At 35.1% G+C, this 23,421-nt stretch overlaps 4 protein-coding genes across 7 annotated transcripts; 2 read left to right on the forward strand and 2 right to left on the reverse strand.

The window, feature by feature from the left end:
- Nucleotides 1-718: 718 nt before the first annotated feature.
- LOC143578773 (putative glycosyltransferase At5g03795) lies at nucleotides 719-5,958 on the reverse strand. The gene is made up of 5 exons (XM_077062250.1): nucleotides 5,813-5,958; nucleotides 3,547-4,107; nucleotides 3,323-3,459; nucleotides 2,220-2,568; nucleotides 719-1,550 (listed from the first exon to the last, which is right to left on the reverse strand). The coding sequence occupies exons 2-5, from the start codon at nucleotides 3,961-3,963 to the stop codon at nucleotides 867-869; spliced, it is 1,587 nt and encodes a 528-aa protein (XP_076918365.1). The 5' UTR covers nucleotides 3,964-4,107; nucleotides 5,813-5,958; the 3' UTR covers nucleotides 719-866.
- A 2,327-nt stretch (nucleotides 5,959-8,285) lies between these two features.
- Nucleotides 8,286-12,074, forward strand: LOC143578782 (uncharacterized). The gene is made up of 10 exons (XM_077062260.1): nucleotides 8,286-8,451; nucleotides 10,272-10,331; nucleotides 10,453-10,492; nucleotides 10,697-10,875; nucleotides 10,948-10,986; nucleotides 11,060-11,146; nucleotides 11,220-11,280; nucleotides 11,363-11,487; nucleotides 11,593-11,684; nucleotides 11,850-12,074. Exons 1-10 carry the CDS (start codon nucleotides 8,404-8,406, stop codon nucleotides 11,962-11,964), a joined length of 846 nt encoding a protein of 281 aa, XP_076918375.1. The 5' UTR covers nucleotides 8,286-8,403; the 3' UTR covers nucleotides 11,965-12,074.
- A 2,060-nt stretch (nucleotides 12,075-14,134) lies between these two features.
- On the forward strand, nucleotides 14,135-19,408 carry LOC143578774 (E3 ubiquitin ligase PARAQUAT TOLERANCE 3-like). Of its 4 annotated transcripts, none has more exons than XM_077062253.1 (14): nucleotides 14,135-15,262; nucleotides 15,776-15,887; nucleotides 16,127-16,208; nucleotides 16,319-16,485; nucleotides 16,570-16,646; nucleotides 16,740-16,808; nucleotides 16,897-17,053; nucleotides 17,149-17,297; nucleotides 17,382-17,546; nucleotides 17,628-17,993; nucleotides 18,097-18,361; nucleotides 18,449-18,574; nucleotides 18,658-18,736; nucleotides 18,838-19,408. In XM_077062253.1, the coding sequence occupies exons 1-14, from the start codon at nucleotides 15,097-15,099 to the stop codon at nucleotides 19,405-19,407; spliced, it is 2,550 nt and encodes an 849-aa protein (XP_076918368.1). In that variant the 5' UTR covers nucleotides 14,135-15,096; the 3' UTR covers nucleotide 19,408. The 4 variants fall into 4 exon arrangements, with proteins under 4 accessions (XP_076918368.1, XP_076918367.1, XP_076918366.1 ...); XM_077062252.1 differs by having other exon boundaries at nucleotides 18,100-18,361; nucleotides 18,655-18,736; XM_077062251.1 differs by having other exon boundaries at nucleotides 14,136-15,262; nucleotides 18,655-18,736.
- A 1,297-nt stretch (nucleotides 19,409-20,705) lies between these two features.
- On the reverse strand, nucleotides 20,706-22,427 carry LOC143578777 (putative aquaporin TIP-type RB7-5A). Its single transcript, XM_077062256.1, has 3 exons — nucleotides 22,229-22,427; nucleotides 21,331-21,581; nucleotides 20,706-21,205 (listed from the first exon to the last, which is right to left on the reverse strand). Exons 1-3 carry the CDS (start codon nucleotides 22,353-22,355, stop codon nucleotides 20,831-20,833), a joined length of 753 nt encoding a protein of 250 aa, XP_076918371.1. The 5' UTR covers nucleotides 22,356-22,427; the 3' UTR covers nucleotides 20,706-20,830.
- Nucleotides 22,428-23,421: the final 994 nt, after the last annotated feature.

The following is a 23,421-nucleotide window of genomic DNA, read 5'->3' on the forward strand; positions in this document are numbered from 1 at the left end:
AAAAACATCGAACACCCCATTTTACCTGGCATGTTTTGCTTTTTCTGCCGTCTATTCTGTCTGTCATTTCCATAGATTTGGGAATCTATTATGTATTATTTGTTCATACACGTGTTCATTCTAACAAAATTTGTATACTGTTGTTGCATCATTTGTCCATATACCTCACAAAGTTACAATTTTGTCACATTGTTCAACAAAGGGGGCATGTCCAGCTGTCGACGTTGCTCGATTCACTTTTTGGCATGCGGATATGCATAAAGTGGAAGGATGTGCACGGGTCGGTTTACGTTGATTTTGGATTCAAACCGAACCCAAACTGATATGCATAAAGTGGACCAAGGGTGTGCATGGATGTGTTTGGCTTGGTTTTGGATTCAAACTGAATCAAAACCAAAATGTCAGCTTCAGGAAAGGTCCGGACCGTCTGGTTTCTTTTTTACGTATTAGTTTGGTTTGATAATGCGCTAGTTTTCAGTTTTACATTTACGCTTGAATTGTTCGAAATTTTTACTCAACATAATGAATTTAGATCTAAAACTCTTGGCCTAAAATTTGTTAATCAAATCAAGCCTAAAATTTGGGCCATAAAACCATAATTCAAAATAATAAATGTGGACCCAAACTATAATTAAGCAGTCCCAAACCAATAAATGAGAAAATACCATATATACACAAACACATACCACAAATTAAAAAAAATCAAGTGTATTCACACGATAAATACGTACATATATACACGTATACATAAATATCACACAATAAATAACAAGATCAGGGTGTTGTTTATCTATAGTGAGGTTTCAAGAGCCATATATAATCACACAACAAATAAGAAAAACTCATATACCAAGTAATAAAAGAAACTAATGTGTACCTGTAAAATCTTGAATATGGTTAAGCCTACTAAACCAGACTGAATGCAGAATCATATGAAACATATCATACTTTACAGGCGTACGGTTCCAGTAAAAATGCCGCTGCAACATTTTCACATTATTTTGCATCATACGATATCGCTTCATAGGTATAGCTTCTAGAATATCTTTCAATTTAGGAATATCATTTTCAGCCACAATAACAGAAAAAGCACTCCAATTCAATACTTCATTCAACGGAGGGACGAAATTATCAGCAATAATAACGGGAACGCATTCATAATATACGGCTTCCACTATTCTCGGGCTGTTAACTTCAAAGCCCATTGGGCAGATGCAATATTTGCTGGATTTCATGTGAAGAGAATAGGATTTTGTTTTGTAGGACATGGGCCCAGATATCATCATTTTCTTGTCTGTATTGGCCCAGAGTTTAATGAGGGTCGGGCGGACCCTACCGTGCATTCCTCCTGCAAAGAAAGCGAGTACAGGACGTTGTGAGATTTTTTTACCGCCCATGTTTCTAAGTGGTCTTCTAGGGTTTCCTATGGTGGTTTCCGGTAATGAAACGTCCTTCCTGGCTATGAAAACACCTTCGGAAGTGTCGGCATTGCAGAGGGCTTTTATGGTATTTTTTGTTAGTTCCTCGTGTTCTTTTAATGTGTATGGACCCTGAATAAATGTAAACCAAAATGGGAGAGTGAGACTGATGTAAAGGCAAAACGGTCACTTATTTAGATACTTAGACCACCAAAATATCAAATTTGACCATTTTGCACAGCGCTATACCATAAGGTAAAAAGAAAGAGTTAACCTGGTGAAGGGCAAAAGGGTCATTTATTTAAATACAGTACTTAGACCACCATAATATTAAGTTTGACCAGCCTGCGCTATACCATAAGATAAAAAAAAGAGTTGGAAGGTCATCTTTTAGATACTATTAGACCATCAAAATATACCATTTGGTAAAAAAGAGTTAAACTGGTGTAAGGGAAATATGGTCATTAATTTGGATGCACTACTTAGACCACCAAAATATTAAATTTGACCATTTTGCGCTATACCATAAGGTAAAAAAAAAAACTAAACTGGTGTAAGTGAAAAATGGTCAATTGTTTAGATATACTTAGACCACCAAAAAATTGAAATTTGACCATTTTACGCTATACTATACAATAAGGTTAAAAAAAGAGTTAAACCGGTGTAAGGACAAAATGCTCAAAAAATATTTTGGTGGTGTAAACAATAAACGCTAATGATGTTCCTTTTACTAGAACATGTAAGAGTCATATGCCCATTAAAATGTTTACATATGATTTTTAGTTGTAACTAGCATAATACCCAATCATGGCAAGCAACTAGAAAGTGATCTGAACCACGAGTCTGATTCCAGAAAGGATATTTTGAAGCAATCTTGTTGACATAATCTCTTAGAAAGATTGATAGAGGCTTGATATTATGTGAGTCAGGAACATAAAGAGCACGTTGGAGTTGGCGTGCACTGTATGGTAGATAGAATAGGTGGGCCTTTTGAGGGTCCCGTGTGACAAACTGTTTGCTTGACTCAATAAACTTCATAAACCAACCTTCTGAAGAATAAATTCCTCTGAGATGAGGAGTATGGAAAATAGGTCTCTTTCCATCTTGGTATACATAAACTTTCAATATTAACTCCATCAATTCATAACTCCTGTTAAAAGCGGTCAGTAAATTGGCATGTAATGATTCATGCAGATCAACTTATAAAAAGAAAACCAATTTGTGGTGCATTTATGATTTCTTTACATATATTAAACTTAGTGCACACAAAGAGCTAAATTAACTTTAAGAACTAGAGCAAGAAGTCCTATGTTTTTAAGAAATTATTCACCAACCATTTATATTTCTAGATAAATATTATTATGTTGTGATCATGTGCAATGCAGAATGATTAAACTATACCTATTCCACAGTTTCTTTTCATGAATCTCTATCTGAGAAGCCTATGGTTTTGCTTCAATCTTTATACTTGAAGCATGACTTGCATCATTCCCATTAATTGCCCAAACTGAAACCACACAATGACCAAACATAACTGTTCAGATCCTTAAGCTCCACAAAATAATGTTCACTAATCACTACCACCTTTTCTCTTTTAAGGTTTACTTATACATATGCTAATAAGTAATAACACAAACATCACCACATCAGAAAAAAAAAGCAATAGTTGGTAGGGTAATGATATGTATTAATCCATTCAAGTGATACACTTTTTGAAACAAAAAGCACAATCTGAAGTTTATAAGTCATGACTCATATTGAAGCTCATATGTGTGCATCATTATATATGTGGTGCATACTGGTAGAAGATAATGTAGGAAGAATACAAATCAGTATGATCTTACATGTTCACATCTATAAATGAATTAAACCATGTAATAGTTTTGCAAGGACCTCAAATTTACCTTTCAAAAACGGTTATATTTCTGAATAAAGGAACATATAGATCTGGGTCATGGTAATCAACACCAACTGAGATAGTGTCAAGCTCCTTTTTGGCATACACGAGTGCTTCATATGGTGATAATCCCTTTAAATCTCTCTGCAAATTCAGCTTTTCAAAAAATATAATAATAATAAATTAAGGAAAAAGAACATTTCATTATCATTAGAAGCTTAGGAATCTTACCAGATAGCGTTTACGTCTTCTTTCAGAAGCAGAGGAAAATGATAAAGGTAGTACTGATTTATTAGGTTTATTGTTGTCCACCTGCTTCCTTGTTTCACTAACTTTCACTTTCTCCTGCACAACTGCAACTGACCGAACTAACTGACTAGAAGAATTAGGCATAGCGGTCTCAGGGTCTGTTTTAATAGCCTCATACTGTTTATCTCTGGTCAAAGGAGGAGTGATTTGACTTTTCAAGTTAATATCAAAGTGATTTGTATCAGGGAGAGACGAATCCGGTGTCGTAAGTTGATAAGGAAGTGTTTGTAATTGAAAAAGAGCAAAGGTTATTGTGATAATGGCTCCAATGGGGAGTAGTTTCTTCCAGTCAATTTTGAATATTAAGAAAACGACGATAGAGTGCACTAATTTATTCATCTCCTTCAAAGTCAGCACTTGCTTCTACTGCTAAATGTCACCATAACTACTGAATCCTCTTCGTAAACCCAGTCTTCCTCAGGGAAATCAATAACATAACTTTTGTCTTTAGCATATTCCAACGGCTGACAAGTTGCAATATTTCTGTAAAAACAGATTATCAGTCGTCATGTTTTCACAATATATATAACTTGAAACCAAGATGATATGTCAACTTAAAATAGATCCATCTTTGTTAAGAAGGGAATATATAAATGCATGACTGAGAGAGCAAATTTAAACCATAAGCAGGACAGCGGAAACTGTAAATATAATGTGATATTGCTTATGATAATTTCCTTGATATATTAATCTGATGAATATAACTTCCATGATGATTATAATACTATTAGTAGCTCTAGGCCTGTAAACCAACCAAACGTTCAATGAGCAGTTCGTGAATCGTCTGGCAGGAAGTTCGTTTTATGTTCATTTATGCTGTTTCGTTTAAGTCTGTGTGTTTATGTTCCTTTAACCCCTTTGACTATGCACCTTTATAATTTTTATAATAACTAAACATGTATTGGACTTCAATTGGCGCTCATTTATGATTGTTTATTCATGTTCGTTTATGTTCATGAATTGTTCGTTTAGATTCTTAACGAACGAAAACAAAGTAACAAGCATGTTCATTTTCTTAACAAACGAGCATGAGTAAGAAAATCCGCCCGTTTAATTATCCGTGTTCATGTTCAGTTAAAGCTAAATGAACGAACACGAACATGCTCTCATTCGTGTTCGTTTGGTTCGTTTACTCCACATATTAAGAAACAATATAATGAACTTCTTTCTTAAATTCTTCCCCTAAACACTGGAAAATGCTATACCTAAAGGCAGTGTTGTAAAAATCCCAACCAGGTGCCAATCAATCCTCGATTAATCGCTAGTCCCCAACACACCGATTAACTCGGGGATAATCGGTTAATGATCAAATTCGGCCAAAATCAGGATTAGTTGGACTTATTCGGCTCTTTCTGAGAAGGTTCTGGCCAAAATCAGCGGTTTCCAGTGAGATTCCGTCCAAAATCAGCGGTTTCCAGCGAGATTCAAGTCAATTTCCAGCCAAAATGTGTTTGTGTATATATAAAACTGAAAATTACATATAAAGATGTGTGCGTGCATATATAAAACTAAAAAATTGTGCATCAAAATCCGATCCGATTAATCCCGATTAATCGCTAGTCCCTAGCGACTAACGATTTCTGCAACACCGCCTAAAGGTGTGTAAAATAACCTTATTAATCCAATATTAATATTATTACCAAATAATCCAGCTCTATTAGGTTTTAAATCTGATGACGATGACGATGACGATGTTGATGGGAAAGTTAACGTACAAACTAAAAAAACGTGCTATTTGTGCAAATCAGGTAGTGTAATTATGTAAATACATCGTAGTGTAATTACGCAGCGTAATTACACTACACTATAATTACACTATGTTGTATATATTATTAATATTCTTATCAAATAATCCAGCTCTATTAGGTTTCAAATCTGATAATAATAATAATAATAATAATAATAATAATAATAATAATAATAATAATAATAATGATAATAATATGTTATATTCAGTGAAACAAAGTGAATTCTATAATGTAACTGACATATCATCATAGATCTAGCTTTAATATAAATTCATATGGACCAGGTCTTACTGTTTTGCATCAATTGAGATGAGAATTCATTACAACAGGATATTATGAGTACACTAGTTATGAAATCACATAATACGCTACAGATTAACCAATCATCATATTGTTTAAAACAAATGCGTACAGTCAAATTGAGATGGATATCATCAAACCTCAGTTAAAGTGGAGTCTGAAATCGGTCGGTTATATTAAATCCGGCGAATGAATGAGAGGTGGATTAATGGTTTATTCGTCGGCGTGTTTTATAGGAGTAAATGTTTTCACTTTTCAACACCATCCAGCTCACAACGTCACAGTATAAATTAAGGAATATGGGGAATTTTAACTTACAGTATTATTTATTTATTTATTTATGAATTAACTAATTAATTTTTTATTTTTATTTACAACAACAAAAAAGAGCCAATGAGCGGTAAGCCGGTAATTTTTTCAAAATAGGATAAAATAAATAGGTGAAATTGTTTTTAGGAGAGAGAAATGATGTATTAGGAAAGTAGGAGATTCGTCATTTGAAATGGCGGATCTCCCGGTTGTTGTCCACATCACCAGACAAGATCTGACAGATCCCATGTTTTGTATCTCCTGGTTGTTGTCCACATCACCAGACAAGATCTGACAGATCTCATGTTTTGTCTGAGATCCGCCATTTCAAATGGCGGAACACGAATAAAATATTCGTGTTCCGCCACTTGAAATGGCGGATGTCAGCTTTGGTGATCCGCGAGGTTGACTGGCAGGTCACATATTCCAAAGTAGCCTACCCCTATGTGTGAAAGTGAATATTGGTGGGCATCCGTCATTTCAAATAGCGGATGTGAATAGTGATTTTCACTGATTTGACATTTTACCAGTACCTTTTTCCTTTATATTATTTACTTTCTAGTTTTGCAAAACGAAATTAAAAAATAGAGCAATCTGCTGAACTTTTTTAATACAAAGATTTGAATACAAGATTTTGACTGAACTAAAAAAATACAAGATTTTGGCTGAACTAAAATATTTTTCTTTTTTTCTTTATATTATTTAAAACATGGTGTTTTTTTATTAAAAAATAAAATTTTAATATTAAATTTTGTATTTTTTTAAATAATAATATTTAGAAAACTAATAAATAATAAAAAGACAAAACATATTTTTAAAAAACGTTATTTGTTTAATACACTTTTTTTATTTGTTAAATAAGGTTGTTTAAAAAAGATAAATAATTTAAAGGAAAAAAGTAAGTAATATAAAGGAAAAAGGGACTTGTACAATGTCAGATCAGTCAAAATCACTATTCACATCCGCCATTTGAAATGACGGATGTCATTTTGACATCTGCCATTTCAAATGGCGGATGTCCACCAATATTCACTTTCACACATAGGGGTACGCTACTTTGGAATATGTGATATGCCAGTCAACCTCGCGGATCACCAAAGTTGACATCCGCCGTTTCAAATGGCGGAACACGAATATTTTATTCGTGATCCGCCATTTGAAATGACGGATCTCCTAGTTGTTGTCCACATCACAGATCCCATGTTTTGTCTGAGATCCGCCATTTCAAATGGCGGATCTCCTACTTTCCTAATATATCATTTCTCTCTTCTAAAAACCATTTCACCTATTTATTTTATCCTATTTTGAAAAAAAATTCGGTAATATATATATATATATACTTGGTGTTCCATGTAATCCAAATTCATGTCTTCAGGTTTTTTAGGGGGTGTTTATTACTTGGATCATTGAACTAAACAAGCTTTATCTCATGCACTTTCGTGCCCTCAAACGAGTGTTCGCTGGCGTTGGTCTTAGGTGAAGGTTTTTCCCGGATCAAATATGAGTGTATCCGGATGTTGTGAATTTAGTTGGTAGTCCATTTAAATGATTCATCAACTATTATTAAGAAAAAAAAAATAAAAAAGAAAAACTAATTATACCTTGGGTGCGTTAGAAAGTTGGCTTTCTAGTCTAACGATGTGCGGGTAATGGTTAGAGTTTGGAATATTTATGGTTTTAGGTTCGAAATCTGGCTCGATGGAGTTTTTCCACAATAGTGGGATTGATGTTCCTAGGTTAGTCGAAAGACGGTTGACATCTCGTCTCAGAAGGATTTACTCGGGTTTTGAATTTAGCTCCAACCGTTGTTAAAAAGGCTATATAATTATACACAACATCTCTTGATCTATTGTAATATGGTGGCGTTTATTATGTAATGGATCAACTTATATATGGTGTAAACTTGATACCAATAGATAACACTTATAAGTTTTGTAGAACTTGCTATGCGCTAGTCAGGTAGGTAGTGATAACTTCCAAAAAATGTTATCGGGTATTACCGATCCCAAGTGTTTCGGGTATTCCCATCAGGTTCTGGTTTCATTTTCACCATATCTCCTTTTTGGTACATAAAACGTTTAACTATCACTATCAAACCACCAAAGCGGTCGTTTTCATTTTTGATACTTGTGTTAATCGCGTCATAAATAACACATTAAACACGTTAAGACACGAATTGCCGACACAACTGTAGCAGTCTCCAAGTGAGAACTTCCTAGTAATGTAAAATGACCGTAATACCCTTCAACTAACATCCAAATCACCCTTGTCTAAAAAGTAAATGCGAGTAGTGTTTCAGAGTCTCACAAATTTATCAAATCTACAACAACAATATTTATAATAATAATAATCGATCCTACAGTCAACAACAATCTGAGATCGATCTAGGGTTTTGATTTCAGTGGTATTTATTTATTTGATCATGGCAGCTCCGTTCTTTTCAACGCCGTTTCAGCCGTTTGTTTATCAGGTATTATACCTTACCTAATTTCAGCTCCAACGCTTTGTTTTCATTTTGATTATGATTATTATTTAGCATATACGTGTGTTTACGCATCTGAATAGTATGAATACTGTGATTTTTAGGTCATTAATTGAATAATTGTACTTGATTTGTTGTTATGAAACTGGTGATTTGGTTGTTGATAATGCAAGTTTGAGTGTGAGACTATGAGTAGTAGAATTAACATTGAACTGAGGCCAGGTAGCCATAGGTTTTTCTGGTTCAACTGTATAAGTAGGTGAACTTGAATTCCGAATTAGTTTGCTAAAGGTGAGTTATAGAAAGAAAATTATTAAGGAATTTGAGGGGGCGCGTTTCGTGTCTTAAATAGGTCGACACGTTTAAGACATGTTTAAATTTATGTATAAACAGGTTAAAAACATGCTAACCTTTTAATGACCTGTTTATATTTTCTGTTTTAGAAATAAAAAGGAAACAAATAAAAGTATATGCCCTACTTGGTTTTACACGGCCTTAGCTTTACTGCCTTAGTTCCTTACGACCTTCAACTTTAGTCGATACTTGATAAACAATATCTAAACCTTAGTCGATTAGTACGAGCGCCAATCTTTAACTTCAACAAACAGCCGTCTGCTATTTATCGTGTCCCTAAACAGATCATGTCATGCAACATGTTTCTAAACAAGTTTGTGTTTAGCCCCACAAGTAATCGTGTTGCGTCTTATCGTGTTTTGGCGCCTGGGTTCTTATGCGTGCCTTGGTAGTCTACGCCGCAGTATGGCGACTTTGCGGCGTTTGTATCCGGGCTTTTTTCAGTGGTGGTGTTTTTGTTGTCGGAGTTGGTGGTTTTAAGTCATTTGGAATCGGGTTCTTCGGTTGCCGGAGGTGGTGGTGGTGATGTAGGGTTTTGATTCTCCATTGGTGTCAGTTGTGGTGAGTGTAAGATTTTGAATTGTGTATTCATATTGCTAAGTAGTCTTCTAAGGAGGCTACATCAGTACCTTGTATTATCAAAAGTTGAACTGTACTGAATTAGTTGACAACTTGAATGCTGCCTTCTGATAATTGATTCAGTATTTGGTGTTGGCATGTGGTCTGCGAGTGTGCACATCGGTTTCTTATGTAAACAAGTTTGAATAAATCTTACTTAGAGAGAACCGCAAAAGTAAGGATTTCCCAGTTCATCTTGGTTATTCTCTTTTCTTTTTCTTATTTGAATTTGAATTATCATGAAAAGAGTTTCTATGTTGTGCTAGTTACTGTAACTGTGTTTCCTTAAGGTCGAAGGAGAGAATTTTTTCTTCATGTTATTTCGTGTAACTATATTTCCTTAAGACAGTGCCATCGGAATAATGATAACATTTCTATTATCTATGGCGTGTAGAAGAATTCAATGATGCTATAATCTAGTTTGGTAATGATGCATTAGCAAACCGAAGGTCGTCCTTCTAAAGTCTTTGACTCTTGGCTTCATTGATATGGCGTTTATATGATTATGAAAATGCAAAGGAATTAACTTTTCTTCATGCTATTTCATATTACTAATACATTCCCTTGAGCCCGTAAAGTAAGGGTTGTAAACCATTGGTTAAATATAGAAATGAATCTGAAAGATATGACAGATATGACGTATATATATGTTGTACTAAGATATTAATGTAGGGTGACTGCTTTGAGTGCTTTCTGTTTTTGCTTGTATATATTTTGCACTTGAATATAGTTTCAACATTTGAAACTTCTAGCAAGTATCACCTATACGGCTATACATTATTCATTTATTTTGTTACTTCTTCAATAATTTGACTAATGGTCTTAACTTTGAATAGAGCCAGCAAGAAGATGTAACACCTTTCCAGATTTTTGGTGGTGAGGCTCAGATTGTTCAGGTATTTCTCGTGTAATTACTATCTTTCCAAAGTACTTTTATTTCCACCAGAATAACCCCCCCCCCCTCCCCTACCCTCCCTCTCAAAGTAAAAACCCTTTTATTTTGATTGTCCACACCAGATAATGTTGAAGCCAGAAGAGAAAGTCACTGCAAGGCCAGGTAAATCAGTAATTATATTACTTTGCCTCACAAACTATTTCTGTTTGTACATTTCTGTGTGTGATTCTACAATTTTGTAATATCTGCTTTGTGCTTTACTGTATGATTATGGTAGTTTTTTTAACCAGCTAAATCTTCCACTATGTGTTAATTTGTGACACAATATTCGACTAAAAACTTTACTATTGTGTAAATTCTTTGCAGGTTGCATGTGCTACATGTCGGGGTCCACCCAAATGGAAAACGTTTATGCCCCAGAAAATGAGGCGGGAATGTGGCAGTGGCTTTTTGGCAAGAATGTAACTAGCACACTTTTTCTAAATACCAGTTCTACTGATGGATTTGTTGGCATTGCTGCACCTTCTCTAGCAAGGATTCTACCGGTTTGTATTATTCTTTTGTTAGTTAATTAAGTTGGTATGTTGCGTACTTAAATTTTACCTTAAATGCTACAGATTGACTTAGCCAAGTTTGGTGGTGAAATTTTGTGTCAGGTATTTAATTCATCACTTTTTGTCCTTTACATATTTTATTTCTCTATATGACTCTTTTGATACTATATTGTAGCCAGATGCATTCCTTTGCTCCATGGGTGATGTGAAGGTCAGCAATACTTTTGATCAACGAGCCCGTAATGTTATACCCGGAATAGAGGTAACATCTTGATTTTGTTCCCCTGAGCAACGTTTTGCCAGACAAGTGATGATAATCCAAATGGTGTTTGTAGGGTTTCTTGAGACAAAAGCTATCTGGCCAAGGCTTGGCATTCATAATCGGGGGTGGATCCGGTATACTCTTTATAACTTACTGTTTTGGTCTTTTTGAAATATTGCTTAATTTGACCTTTTTAATTTTCTTCTTTTTCTTTAGTGGTGCAGAAAAATCTTGAGGTGGGTGAGACACTTTCGGTCGACATGTCTAGCATTATTGCCGTGCCATCTACAGTTAATGTGCAAGTAAAATATAACGGTCCAATGAGAAGAGTGGTCTTTGGGGTAACATTCTTTCTTATTATATAGTGTCATGATAAATTACTTTTACTTAAATTTTATTGCTTTCTAAAATTGTTAGTTAATACTGCCATACTGGTCTTGTTATAGGGGGAGAATCTAGTAACCGCAATGTTAACGGGACCCGGCATCGTCTTTATTCAGAGCATGCCATTCCCTCGGTTTTCTCAGCGCATCGCTAGGTAACTCCTATATTCTATCAGATGCAAAATTATAATTTAAATAAAAGGAATTAGCTCATTATTGTAGTAAGTTAGTGTCAGTAATTATGTTTAACACTTGAAAGAAGTAGTCGAGTTTTTCTAACCTTTAACAGTGAACTCAAAACTGAATTTTTCGTTTTACAGGGCTGTGACATCACCAAACATGAGAGATAACCCGAAGTTGTTCATGCAGATAGCCATATTCTTCTTTCTCGCTTACGTTGTGGTTGTTTCGTCTTTAATCTTGACAGACATATGATTCTTTTAGTTTTCTATCTTTTGTTAAGTTCAAGTTTTACAACCCGACCAGGGCCTAGTCAACTGAGCTGGTGAAAGACCTATGTAGCGCCAAAAACCGGGTTAAGGTAAGGTATAAAAAACTTAGTTTCAAAACATGTTCGGTTCTTTGATTCTCGAAACAGTGAACAAAGACTCATTTAACAAAGCTGACCCGAGACATTGTACAATTTATCAGTATTCCATCTACTTTTTATTTGTTTGTTTGATACTAAGCTCGTGTGAATCAATCTTTTCTAGTCATTGTATGTAGAAGAGTATCATGCCATGAACACATAATTGAAGATATATTCATCGATAAATACTCGTATAATATTTAAAGTTGTGATTTATAAATTGCACACAATACGATTAAGAACAAATCAAGATTTAATCATAATTCAGAGAGAAACCTAAGTATCAATAGATGAATGGAATTATGAAAAAGTGTAGTTCTAGATGGTGAAATTCGACCTTTATTTGCTTATGTTATCATATAATTCAATTTTGATGCCTTAATCATGGCTCAATACTGTATGTAATAATGTAAAGATCTTGTTGTTCGTTTGCGTTCTATCAGCAAAAAAGAAATTTCGGATAACATAACTAGAATTGCTTGGAATGATAACCCATTTTTTAATAGCAAATAGTAGAATGTTTGCAACAAATGTTGATTTTTGCTAAACGCAGTACATAAATATAATAAGTTTGTTTCTTTTGTTAGCATGGGTGATAGTTATTGCTTTGGATTTTTATGGCTTTAATGCTTTGGATATTTAAGGCTTCAGGTTTGAAATCTGACTGAAAGAGTTCTGTCACAATAATCAATGATGGGTGTTCTTGATGGTATTCCTGGGTGCGTCAGACCGGGAGTGTCAAAATTCTTATCGACGGTTGACATTCGTATCAGGATAACTAACTTGGGTAATTTCAAACAATGTTTTAAAATCGGGTGTTTTACTCACATTGAGTTGGGCTAAAAAATGGTAAAACCGGTTGAATATGGTTGTACCTGAAGGTTCAACTAGGTTGAATAGTTTTATATTTTAAATTTCATATAAATGCTTTTTCAACTTAAAAAATAACCCAAACATACAATATTTCATAATAAAAAATAATCCAAAATCTAATTCATAATTGAAAAAATAATATAAAAACACTTGATTTTCAAACAAAGGTTTTATCTTTAGGATAACATTATTATAAATGCAATGGGTTTGCGACATTGTTTACTGGTTTACTTGTTTCAATTTTATCTACTAGGTTAAAGGTCATTTTTAAAAACATGGGCCGCAAAACGTTTCAAAAATCTATCGGGCATAAACCGGTTTGCCGGTTTAAACCGGTATTTTTAAACAAAACCGACGGTATAATGCTCTAGCAAACCGTTCAAATATACCTGGCTTTAAATACCAGTTGCTTGTTTGAAATCCAGTATAACCGGTTCAATCGGCAATATGAATTGATTTTTAAAATACTTGTTTCAAACGTTGTTAAAAAAATTAAAGAAATTTAGTTTAAAATAAGTTTTATAACAATAAAACAAAATAAAATATACAAGTACATCATAAATAGGGGTTAGAAATGAGATTTATCCGTACCGGTATCGAAAAACCTATACCAAAAATTAGTAAAATTGAGTACCAAGTACCGTACCGAATTTTATGATACGGGTACGTGTATAGGCACATACATTTTAGTATGGTACCAATTTGCTACCACTTTGGTTTCTTTTTTTTTTTCTTCAAATCTTCACTGAACTTGGTATTAGTATTGATACGAGTAACAAAATCCAGGCACTCAGTACACAACAGATACCAAGTTGGCTAAACTAGTACGGGTACGGTACCGACATTCAATAAACCGTAACACCAAAACCAATAAACCCATAATATCAAACGGGTACCGAGTATCAAAATCCTCGTATCCAAACAGGTACCAAGTTCCAAAAGACTCGCTTGAAAATGCTCACAGGTGAGACGTTCCTACATATTCCAAACATGCACCGAGTATCGAAACACCCGTATTCGTATCATAACCGTACCTTAAGTACCAAATACCCAGTATACAACAAATAGTGTACGCGTAAAAGTACATTGTGGAAGAGTCTAGGGAACTAAAGTGTAAACATGGTTACTATTTAAGGACCAAAACCTCTTTATTTCAAAAGTCGGCAACTCTCACGCGTATTGCATTATCATCATCCCGGCGATTTTACCCTAATTTCTTCCAATCGAAGCTCTCAATCCTTCAAATTACCTTCAACAATCCAAACAAGTCTCCAATCGGTGACTCGTAGAAGGCGATTCGCAACGTCAATCGCTATAAAACGAGTTCAATTTCGTGTTTTGACGAACATCCTTGCAGTTTACTCTATACTCGCGAAAATTGGGCGAAATCAGACGATTTGAAATCAGATCTTACAAGTTGGAAGCAGATCTATTGTGATTACATCATTACGGCGATTTTGCCTTAATATTTTGCTCTAATTTTTCATCGAAGCTCGTAATCGTTGAAATTAATTGAAATAATATCAACGAATCTTCAATTGGGACTTATTGAAGGCGATTTATAACATTAATCGACGAATATTCGCGAAAACTGTACGGAAACTTACGATTTGAAACCAGATCTAAGAAATTGGAAGCTGATTTGTTGCTGTGTGTGAAGAATCAAGTGCAGGAGGACGAATTGAAGAGTCTACGTGGCATCGGAGGTTATAATTTGTGAAATCGTTCAGATTTTCGTTAATATCGGAAACTAGGGTTTCTGAGAAGCTGTTTGATTGCAATAATTCGATGAATTGAAGAATCTACGTGGAATTGGAGGTTCTATTTCGTGATATTCGTTGTATCGGATCGAAAAACCGAAAAACCGACGAATTGAAGATTGATTGAAGCTATTTGCAGACGTGCAGTGGAAAAACAGAAAAAAAAATAGTTTGATTTTGTACTGTTATTAATATTATTATTGTGTTTGGGAGTTCAATTGAGGCGTTTGATATTTTTGGTTTATATTAACACGCCTAAATTGATACTAGTGGTATTGCATTTTGTGGTTGTTACTGATAAGATTTTTTGGAGGAAAAAGAAAAAAGAATTTTTTGATATTAATTATGGCAGTATATTACAAGTTTAAAAGTGCAAAAGATTATGACTCGATTCCGATTGATGGACATTTTATAACCGTTGCCTCTTTGAAAGAAAAAATATATGAATCAAAGCAGTTGGGCAGGGGCACTGATTATGATCTTGTCGTCACCAACGCCCAGACGAACGAAGGTGTGTTTGTTTTAAGTTACGGGCTTTGTCGATTTTCTGTTCTTGGGTTTCATTAACAGTTTATTGAGAAATTTACATTGAATTTTAATTTAAGTGGCTTTTAAAGGGTTTCATCAAGATATTTTTTTATAAATTTTGTTAATAATATGCATTTTTAAGTACCTTATTGGTGGTTAAGTAGGTTGGTCCAAGTTAGAAGAAGTAAACTGCAGATTTTAAGATTAAGTGTTGGTTAATTGGCGTTTATTTTTAGCTGCATTGATGAACATATTAGTTATAAGGAGTGGACAAGATTTGCTAAATGATAATCTGTAATTTTAATATTTAGTTTGGATTGGATGTAGTGGATTCACATTAATCCATGTAAAGGGTGTTAATTTAGGTAATTTATGATATAAAGTGTGCAGATATGAGATGTCATATTGGGTGAAATTTGATATGATGGTGTAGTGTGAAATGGATCTATAATCAATTTATGGTGTTTCACAAAAGTGTTATTTTTTGCAATTTCAGAATATCTTGATGAAGACATGTTGATACCAAAAAATACTTCTGTTTTAATCCGTCGAATTCCTGGACAGCCTCGAAAGCCTATAGTTGCAGCACCAATTACTGAACCTGCCGAGTATAGTTTCAAAACCTTTTAATTTAAATTAATAATTAGTTAATATTTTGGTTACGTGGATTGGATTTGGATATATCTTATTTGCTGGTGGCTTAGGCTTGAGTGATTGGCTTCAACCACTTCTTTTGGTCACGCGAACCAAACCATGGTTTATCAACCCTGCACATGGTTAAGGGTCATGTTATGTGACTCAAGTTTAAGAACATTGGTTGAATTATCGTTTGTGATTTAAAATGCAGGACAAAAACGGTTAATGAGACAGAGAGTGCACAACAGGCAAAGAGTAACTTTTCAGGGGCTGGTTTTTCTGTTACTAACTATGTAAGTTTCGATTAGCTGTAACATTCTAGGAACTTGATCACTTATTCAGATTTTATACTACAGATTAAGCACATGATGATAACCCATCATTTTTTTTTTGGATTTTGTAGCTTGATGGTTCAGAATATGATGAATTTGGAAATGATTTGTATGAAATTCCGGAGGTTGTTCCGGTTATGTCGAACAATCAAGTTCAGGAAGCTCCTGCTCCTAGTAAAGCTGACGAGGATAGCAAGATTCAAGCTTTGATTGACACACCAGCATTGGACTGGCAACAGTGAGATTTCTTTGTGTTTTAGCTTCTTTTATTTGATGATTCAATTTTATGAAGTGGGACTAATCTTGAGTTGTTGACATGTAGGCAAAATTTTGATGCCTTTGGTGCTGGTAGAGGCTTTGGGCGTGGAATGGCTGGTCGAATGGGGGCTCGTGGTTTCGGTATTATTGTTTAAATTTTAAAGCAATTTAACATTTTTTATTATTTATATTCATATTTATTTGGTAACTGATATATATTTCTTAACTTGTCAGGTCGGGGTGGTGGTTTTGAGCGAAAAACACCACCACCAGGTTATGTATGCCACAGATGCAAAACACCAGGTAGATTGATCAATTATATTGAGCGATTTTAAATATTGGAAAGGAGCTTTTTATTAATGTCTGAAATGAAATAATTCTTATTTCACAGGTCATTTCATTCAGCATTGCCCTACAAACGGTGACCCTAATTTTGACATCAAGAGAGTGAAACCTCCAACTGGCATTCCAAAATCTATGTTAATGGCTACACCAGACGGTTCATATGCATTACCCAGTGGTGCAGTGGCGGTTTTGAAACCAAATGAGTATGTTGTTTGTTTTTGTTTTTTCCTCATGTTTTGCAAACTGTATATGCATAAGCCAATTATGTTTTTATATATTATAAATATTATTGTAATAGGGCTGCTTTTGAGAAGGAGATTGAAGGTATGCCTTCTACCCGTACAGTTGGTGATCTCCCGCCAGAGCTTCACTGCCCTTTATGCAAGGAAGTTATGAAAGATGCTGTTTTAACAAGTAAATGTTGTTTCAAAAGTTTTTGTGACAAATGTGAGTTTTTGGTTCTTATATTTTCTGTTTTTACACTTAATTCTGTATTTTCTTTAATCATGATGAAGCTTTAATCTTTATTAGGTATACGCGATCACATTATCGATAAATCAGTCTGTGTGTGTGGTGCAACAAATGTGCTAGCGGATGATCTTTTACCCAACAAGACACTACGTGATACGATAAATCGAATACTGGAGTCAAATAACAGCAGTGCTGACAATGGTGGCAGTGCTTATCATGTTCAAGGTATATAGTTATAACCAAATTATTATTCTAATAAATTACAAATAGTTACCAAATATTTATTTACTTATTTTATTCTTTCAGATATGGAATCTGCTAGATGTGCACCACCACCACCACCACAACAACAACCTAAGGTTCCATCCCCATCACCGTCCGCAACCTCCAAAGGGGAGCAACCGCCACCACAAAACGCGGATGATACGAAGGTACAACCGGGCCCCACTGAAGATAATGTGGCTCCTGTGGTTCAGGCTGTTCAGCAGACAACAGGAAAAGTCAATAAAGCCCCTGATGTTTCTGAAGCTACATACGAGTCTAAAAGTATGATGGAGCCAGCAGCGTCACAGGGTAGTGGTCGACCTGTTGATGATGAAGTGCAGCAGAAACAAGTGCCTACTGAAGCAAAAAAGAAGAAAAAGAAGAAAGTTAACAACATGCCTATGAGTGGTAAGAGTTCTGATTATACCTACTAATAATAATGGTTTTATAATGATCTATTATAAATAAAGATTGAATGAGTAACATTAATCTTTTGCGATTATTATTGCAGCAGCAGAGATGCAGTGGAGGGCCTCACAGGAGTTTGGTGGTCCTATGAACTATATGATGCCTCAAGGTCCTAACCCTTACAATCCTTATTGGAACGGGATGCAGCCCGGTATGGACCCATTTATGGGCCCGTATGGTGGTGGCATGCCGTACATGGGTGGTTACGTGCCTGGGCCAATGGATGTTCCTTTTGGAGGCATGTTTCCCCAAGATCCATTTGGTGTACCAATGAATCCAATGATGCCTCCTTTTATTCCACCTCAAAGGTATTTATTTATTTTTGGTCTGATTAAATCATTTTGTTCTTGTGACATAGCTGGAGTATCTAATTTTCATAAAATATGTTGTAACAGGGATCTTGCAGAGTTGGGAATGGGCATGAATGGCGGTGGCCCCCCCATGAGTCGAGAGGAGTTTGAAGCCCGGAGAGCCGAGTTGAAGCGGAAGCGGGATTTTGAGAAACGTGGTGGAACTGGAAGGTAATTTCATTTAATTGCATGATTTAAGTAGAATAATATTAGAAAATAAATTTAGCTTCTATTAATTCTACTCGCCGCAGCAGCAGAGAAATGCCAAAAGACAGGGAGTTCAACCGAGAGGCGCGCCACAAGGAGGATGGTCCTCCGATGAAGTCGAAAACTGTATGCAGCTATTTTAATATATTATTGAGTATTGACTACTATTTATTTATTTGAACTTTCTACAACTGATAATATGTTTCTGTTTTTTTGTTGATTTTCAGAGACCATTACCCCCACCGAGCAGTGACGGTCACCATCACAAAACCGAGAGACCATCACCGCCTGATCGCCGCCGTTCCCGGGAAGTCGGTCTTGAAGTTCCCTCACACCCGTCCTCAAAGAGGAAATCTTCTAGTGATCGTTATGATTATGACGACTACGAAGACCGTCACCACCACCACCACTCGTCACACAAGAGTCACCGTCGATCGGAATCGTCATCCACTAGAAGATCGTCCCAAGCACCACCAAGCTCAGATTTCAAACCGATTGCAGCATCAGCTTCTGCAACCGCCGCCGCCAGTGACGGGAAACACAAGCCGAGTGTCTTCTCTCGCATCAGCTTCCCTGAGGAAGAAGCCGCCGCTGCAGCTTCCAAGAAACGTAAGGTCACATCAAGTTCATCGGAGGCGGCTGCAGGCGGGTCTGTGGCAGTGTCCAGGAAGAGCAGCTCAAAGACTACCTCTGCCGCCAGCGCAGATTACGAGTCTAGTGATGATGATAGGCATTTCAAGAGGCGGCCTTCGAGATATGAGTCGTCTCCAGTTCGGGACCGTGAGCACTACAGATAGCCGAGATCAAGAACATATTTTGAAATGTGTTTGTTTTTACTTTGGATGTATCACAGTAATTTTACTTGATGGACTAAGTAAAATTATGTACTTTTGCTGTTTGGGTTTTGTTAATGTGATTTTTCTTTTTGTTTGATGAAATATGCATTTTGAAGAAATAAAAAGGTGGTGTTCATCATGTAAGCTTGTTTATAGTTATGTTTTCTATTTTATCTTTAAAAATAATATAACAAATTTTGAAAAAAAAAGTAAATTACTTAATCAAATAAATGAAAATAAATAGTTTCCCTGTAGTATGGTTGACTTTTGGTCAACGAGCAAAAAGTCAATTGTGTAATGTTGACCCACTCTCCTACTTCATTGTGTTTGGTGTCCCTTCATTGCCAGTTGTGCAAATACTATTAGGCGGGTTGTTATGGGCTTGAAATGGGGCTTCAAAAGCTGATGTGCCATGGCTTTAAAGTCCTACATACCGTGCCAGAGTGATGAGGGAGATGCTTCAACATGTTAGCAAGCGGCGAGGGGCTATTTTCAACACATGGTGGGATCCAAATGCTCTATGGGTGAGGTTTTCAAGTGATAAAAAGGAGTTTTAAACCACAACATGATATTAAAGGGTTAGACTTGAATGTGACGCGATATTTTAATTTGGACTTTAAAGCCCTCCAAACAACCAACCTTTAGTATAGGTTAGACGCCATATTGTATGTCTCGTATTTTGTTCCATTGACGTGTAAATGTTTTTTTTCCAGGTGGTTTGATTAAAATAAGTATAATGGTTTCAATCCAATTTTTTTTCGAATCACATATATTGACCAAAGCAATGGATGACGTTAATCAACTGTAGGCAAGAAAATATTAGATTGAAGCCCCTATATTGATCAGAACTAAACTTGTATCTAACTCAAAATATTAATAGCGTTCATGTTGTCTTTGTTATTCCTTTTGTTTTGTTTGCAAATAGATATATTGTAAATATATTACTAATAATAACCAATAGGGTTTGATAATTACTTTATGTAATTACATAATTACTCTATAATTATTTTACTTGATTCTCACAATTAACACGCTAATTTTATTTGTACGTTAACTTTTTCCATAACCAATAAGATACTATATTATTATTATTTGAAGCCAATAATAACTAATGATAAAAATTAATAAAACGTTTACAAGTCGAGTACTTGATTATATGAACACCTCTTATCATTAAGATTTTAAAGTTGCAAACACGACATTTGTTTAAAGGAAGAAAAATAAGAGAAAAAAAGAAGAAAAAGTACAAGTTTAATATTATGAGGGTTTGGTGTAAATAATTCACCCACCCTCAAGATTTTAAATGGTCCTCAAACAATGAGGATGTTCATCAATGAAAGCATGACACACAAATTGAAAACAAAGTGAAACAAGGAGGAGATTCTTAAGCATAATCTTCAGCGGCTGGAAGTGCCTCGTATGATCCAATGAAAACATCACCGTAGATGAGCCCGGCTAGCCCACCACCGATCAACGGACCAACCCAGTAAATCCAGTTTTGAGAGAAGTCTCCAGCAACAACAGCAGGTCCAAATGATCGAGCTGGGTTCATTGATCCACCGCTAAAAGGTCCAGCGGCCAAAATGTTGGCTCCAACAATGAACCCGATTGCGATTGGTGCAATGGTTCCGAGTGAGCCTTTTTTAGGATCAGCTGCGGTGGCATAAACTGTGTAGACTAGAGCAAAAGTAATAATGATCTCAAAAACGACTCCTTGAACACCATTCATGCCATCTGCAACTCCGTGTGTTGGGACAGCCTGTCAAATACCAAATATATAAGCACACATCTAAACTCAAGATTAGGTGTTGGTTTATCATACATATTTAAATGCGAAGTGGGTTAAACTTAAACTAGAATATTCTACAAGTGTAAACAACTTACCAAGCCACCGGTAACGAATTGAAGAAGAAAGCATGCAACGATGGAACCAAGACACTGGGCGATCCAGTAAAATAGGCCTGTTATGATGGTAATGTTACCACCAATCGCCAATCCGAAGGTGACAGCTGGATTCAAATGACCACCTGAGATGTTTGCTGCCATTGATACCCCAACAAATAATGCAAGAGCATGGGCTATGGCTATCGCGACTAATCCTGCTGGGTCCAGTGCTGCATCTGATGTAAGTTTGCCTGAAAATTTTAAAGGTTACTTTGTATTGAATATGTAGTAAAACTTGTTATTGTAAGCATACATTCTTAAGTTCTTATTTATGGTATAAGAAAATTGCAAGTGTATTATATTTTTTAGAACAACGATACGTGCTTTATAATTTTATACGCTCTAAATACCCGCAAGGTGCTTAGGGTGTGAAAGAGAAGGTTAGGGGTTAAAACCCTGTAATGTACGACTGTTTAGTCGTTTAAAAAAATACCCGCAATGAAATTTGAACTCTCACACTTGGTTGAGTGGAATCACCAACGCCATTGGACAAAAGTTCTCTTGACAAGTATATTATAATTGGTATCATAATATAAATCATTTTCACATTTAACAGTAAATAAAAAATTTATTTAGACATGCGCACTAAATCCACTACATACTAGGTATTAAACCGAGACAATATGCAAATATGTCAAGCTCAATTCAGAACCACCTAGTCTAGTGTCAAACATAGTAGGTATATAAACACGAAACACTTATATTTAATTTAAGTCACTTATAACGACCTTTTCAGATTTTCAAGTATGTATTAAATGCTTGTGTAACATAAGCTTTGAGCCATAAGCTTTCGTAATAAAAGAATTAAAATACATGTTTAAAGCATAAACCAACATACCATAAGCAATAGCTGATCCAACACCAGCAAATACAAAAAGAAGTGTAGCTATAAATTCAGCTAAATAAGTCTTGAGTGAACCAGCACTCAAAGAGTCACCGATGGTTCCGAAAGCCAACTTCACCATTTTTAGGATTAGAAATAGATCACTAGAAGTGAGAATATGATGTGGTTGACTTGCTATATTTGTGATTTGCAAATGGGTTCATCAAGCTTAATTTATAGTGCATGATTTCATAATTTTAAAATAACTCAATTATTTACTTGTTTAAGTGAGGTGGATATAACATATTAATACATGTGGCCATGATGTATAGAGTTTGTGCTGGCACCGACCATGGGGCCAAGATGGATAGTTTCTGACCGTTGATTGGAGCCGCCTCACCGGCCTTAATTTGTATATATTACATGTTATAACTCATCTATAAATCACAATTACAAAAGTGCAAAATAATGCTATTAAAAAACTTTCAATGCCAACTTTTTTTGGACGCTAAGTCCTTATCATAACATCATGGTTCTGGTGATTTGATTTTGGTCCACAAATTTTGTTTATTTGTTTTTATTGAGAACCGAAAGTTGGAGGGAAAATGCAAAAACCATGAAATAAGAAACTTTAATAATATTTGAGTTTAATATATAGTTTAGAGCATCTCAACTCGTCCAATTCTCATATCTATAATTACACTAGGAACAGCATAACTCTCTCCTCTACTAATAGCCAACATCAACAAATATAAAAAATAATAGAGACAAACAAAGTTTTCCCAAATTTACAAAAGTCATTATATTTTATTTCTCTGTAATTTGCACTCATAACACTCACAACTCAATCCTATAATTTGCAAAATTCCTTCATATAATATTAGAGAATGGATTAGGAATGCTTAAGTATGTAATAATTAGTACATAATTTTAAAGGAGGGATTGAGAATGCTTTTAAAGATGTGATGATTAGTACGTTTTCCTTTAGTATAGCTTAAAGGGGTTTGTATATAAAACTTTATGTATAGTTAGTTCATTTCATTTTAGTACATCATTAATCATTAAATATATTAAAGCATAGTTTTATTTTGAATCTCTTTTAAATATGTATACCAATTAGTAGTAGGGGTGAGTTATTGTACAATAATGACTTATTGTACATTACGTACGTGACCTTCTAGAGCTTTAGATTACAAAACACGCGATGA

The sequence above is a fragment of the Bidens hawaiensis genome, unplaced genomic scaffold, assembly GCF_021521415.1.
Source record: "Bidens hawaiensis isolate Kalapana, Puna unplaced genomic scaffold, B.hawaiensis_p1.1 tig00029334_1, whole genome shotgun sequence".
Classification (NCBI taxonomy): Eukaryota; Viridiplantae; Streptophyta; class Magnoliopsida; order Asterales; family Asteraceae; genus Bidens; species Bidens hawaiensis.

What these genes read in the sequence shown, in the direction of transcription:
- LOC143578773 (XM_077062250.1), bottom strand. Translation starts at nt 3,963, where the DNA reads ATGAATAAATTAGTGCACTCTATCGTCGTTTTCTTAATATTCAAAATT. An exon ending in AATATAACCGTTTTTGAAAG is followed by an intron (nt 2,569 to 3,322) that starts GTAAATTTGAGG and finishes CGCTTTTAACAG; the next exon opens with GAGTTATGAATTGATGGAGT. An exon ending in TAGTTGCTTGCCATGATTGG is followed by an intron (nt 1,551 to 2,219) that starts GTATTATGCTAG and finishes ACATTTATTCAG; the next exon opens with GGTCCATACACATTAAAAGA.
- LOC143578782 (XM_077062260.1), top strand. Translation starts at nt 8,404, where the DNA reads ATGGCAGCTCCGTTCTTTTCAACGCCGTTTCAGCCGTTTGTTTATCAG. An exon ending in GAAAGTCACTGCAAGGCCAG is followed by an intron (nt 10,493 to 10,696) that starts GTAAATCAGTAA and finishes AATTCTTTGCAG; the next exon opens with GTTGCATGTGCTACATGTCG. An exon ending in ATGTTATACCCGGAATAGAG is followed by an intron (nt 11,147 to 11,219) that starts GTAACATCTTGA and finishes TGGTGTTTGTAG; the next exon opens with GGTTTCTTGAGACAAAAGCT.
- LOC143578774 (XM_077062251.1), top strand. Translation starts at nt 15,097, where the DNA reads ATGGCAGTATATTACAAGTTTAAAAGTGCAAAAGATTATGACTCGATT. An exon ending in CCAGCATTGGACTGGCAACA is followed by an intron (nt 16,486 to 16,569) that starts GTGAGATTTCTT and finishes GTTGACATGTAG; the next exon opens with GCAAAATTTTGATGCCTTTG. An exon ending in CTCCGATGAAGTCGAAAACT is followed by an intron (nt 18,737 to 18,837) that starts GTATGCAGCTAT and finishes GTTGATTTTCAG; the next exon opens with AGACCATTACCCCCACCGAG.
- LOC143578777 (XM_077062256.1), bottom strand. Translation starts at nt 22,355, where the DNA reads ATGGTGAAGTTGGCTTTCGGAACCATCGGTGACTCTTTGAGTGCTGGT. An exon ending in TGGATCAGCTATTGCTTATG is followed by an intron (nt 21,582 to 22,228) that starts GTATGTTGGTTT and finishes TAAAATTTTCAG; the next exon opens with GCAAACTTACATCAGATGCA. An exon ending in AATTCGTTACCGGTGGCTTG is followed by an intron (nt 21,206 to 21,330) that starts GTAAGTTGTTTA and finishes GGTATTTGACAG; the next exon opens with GCTGTCCCAACACACGGAGT.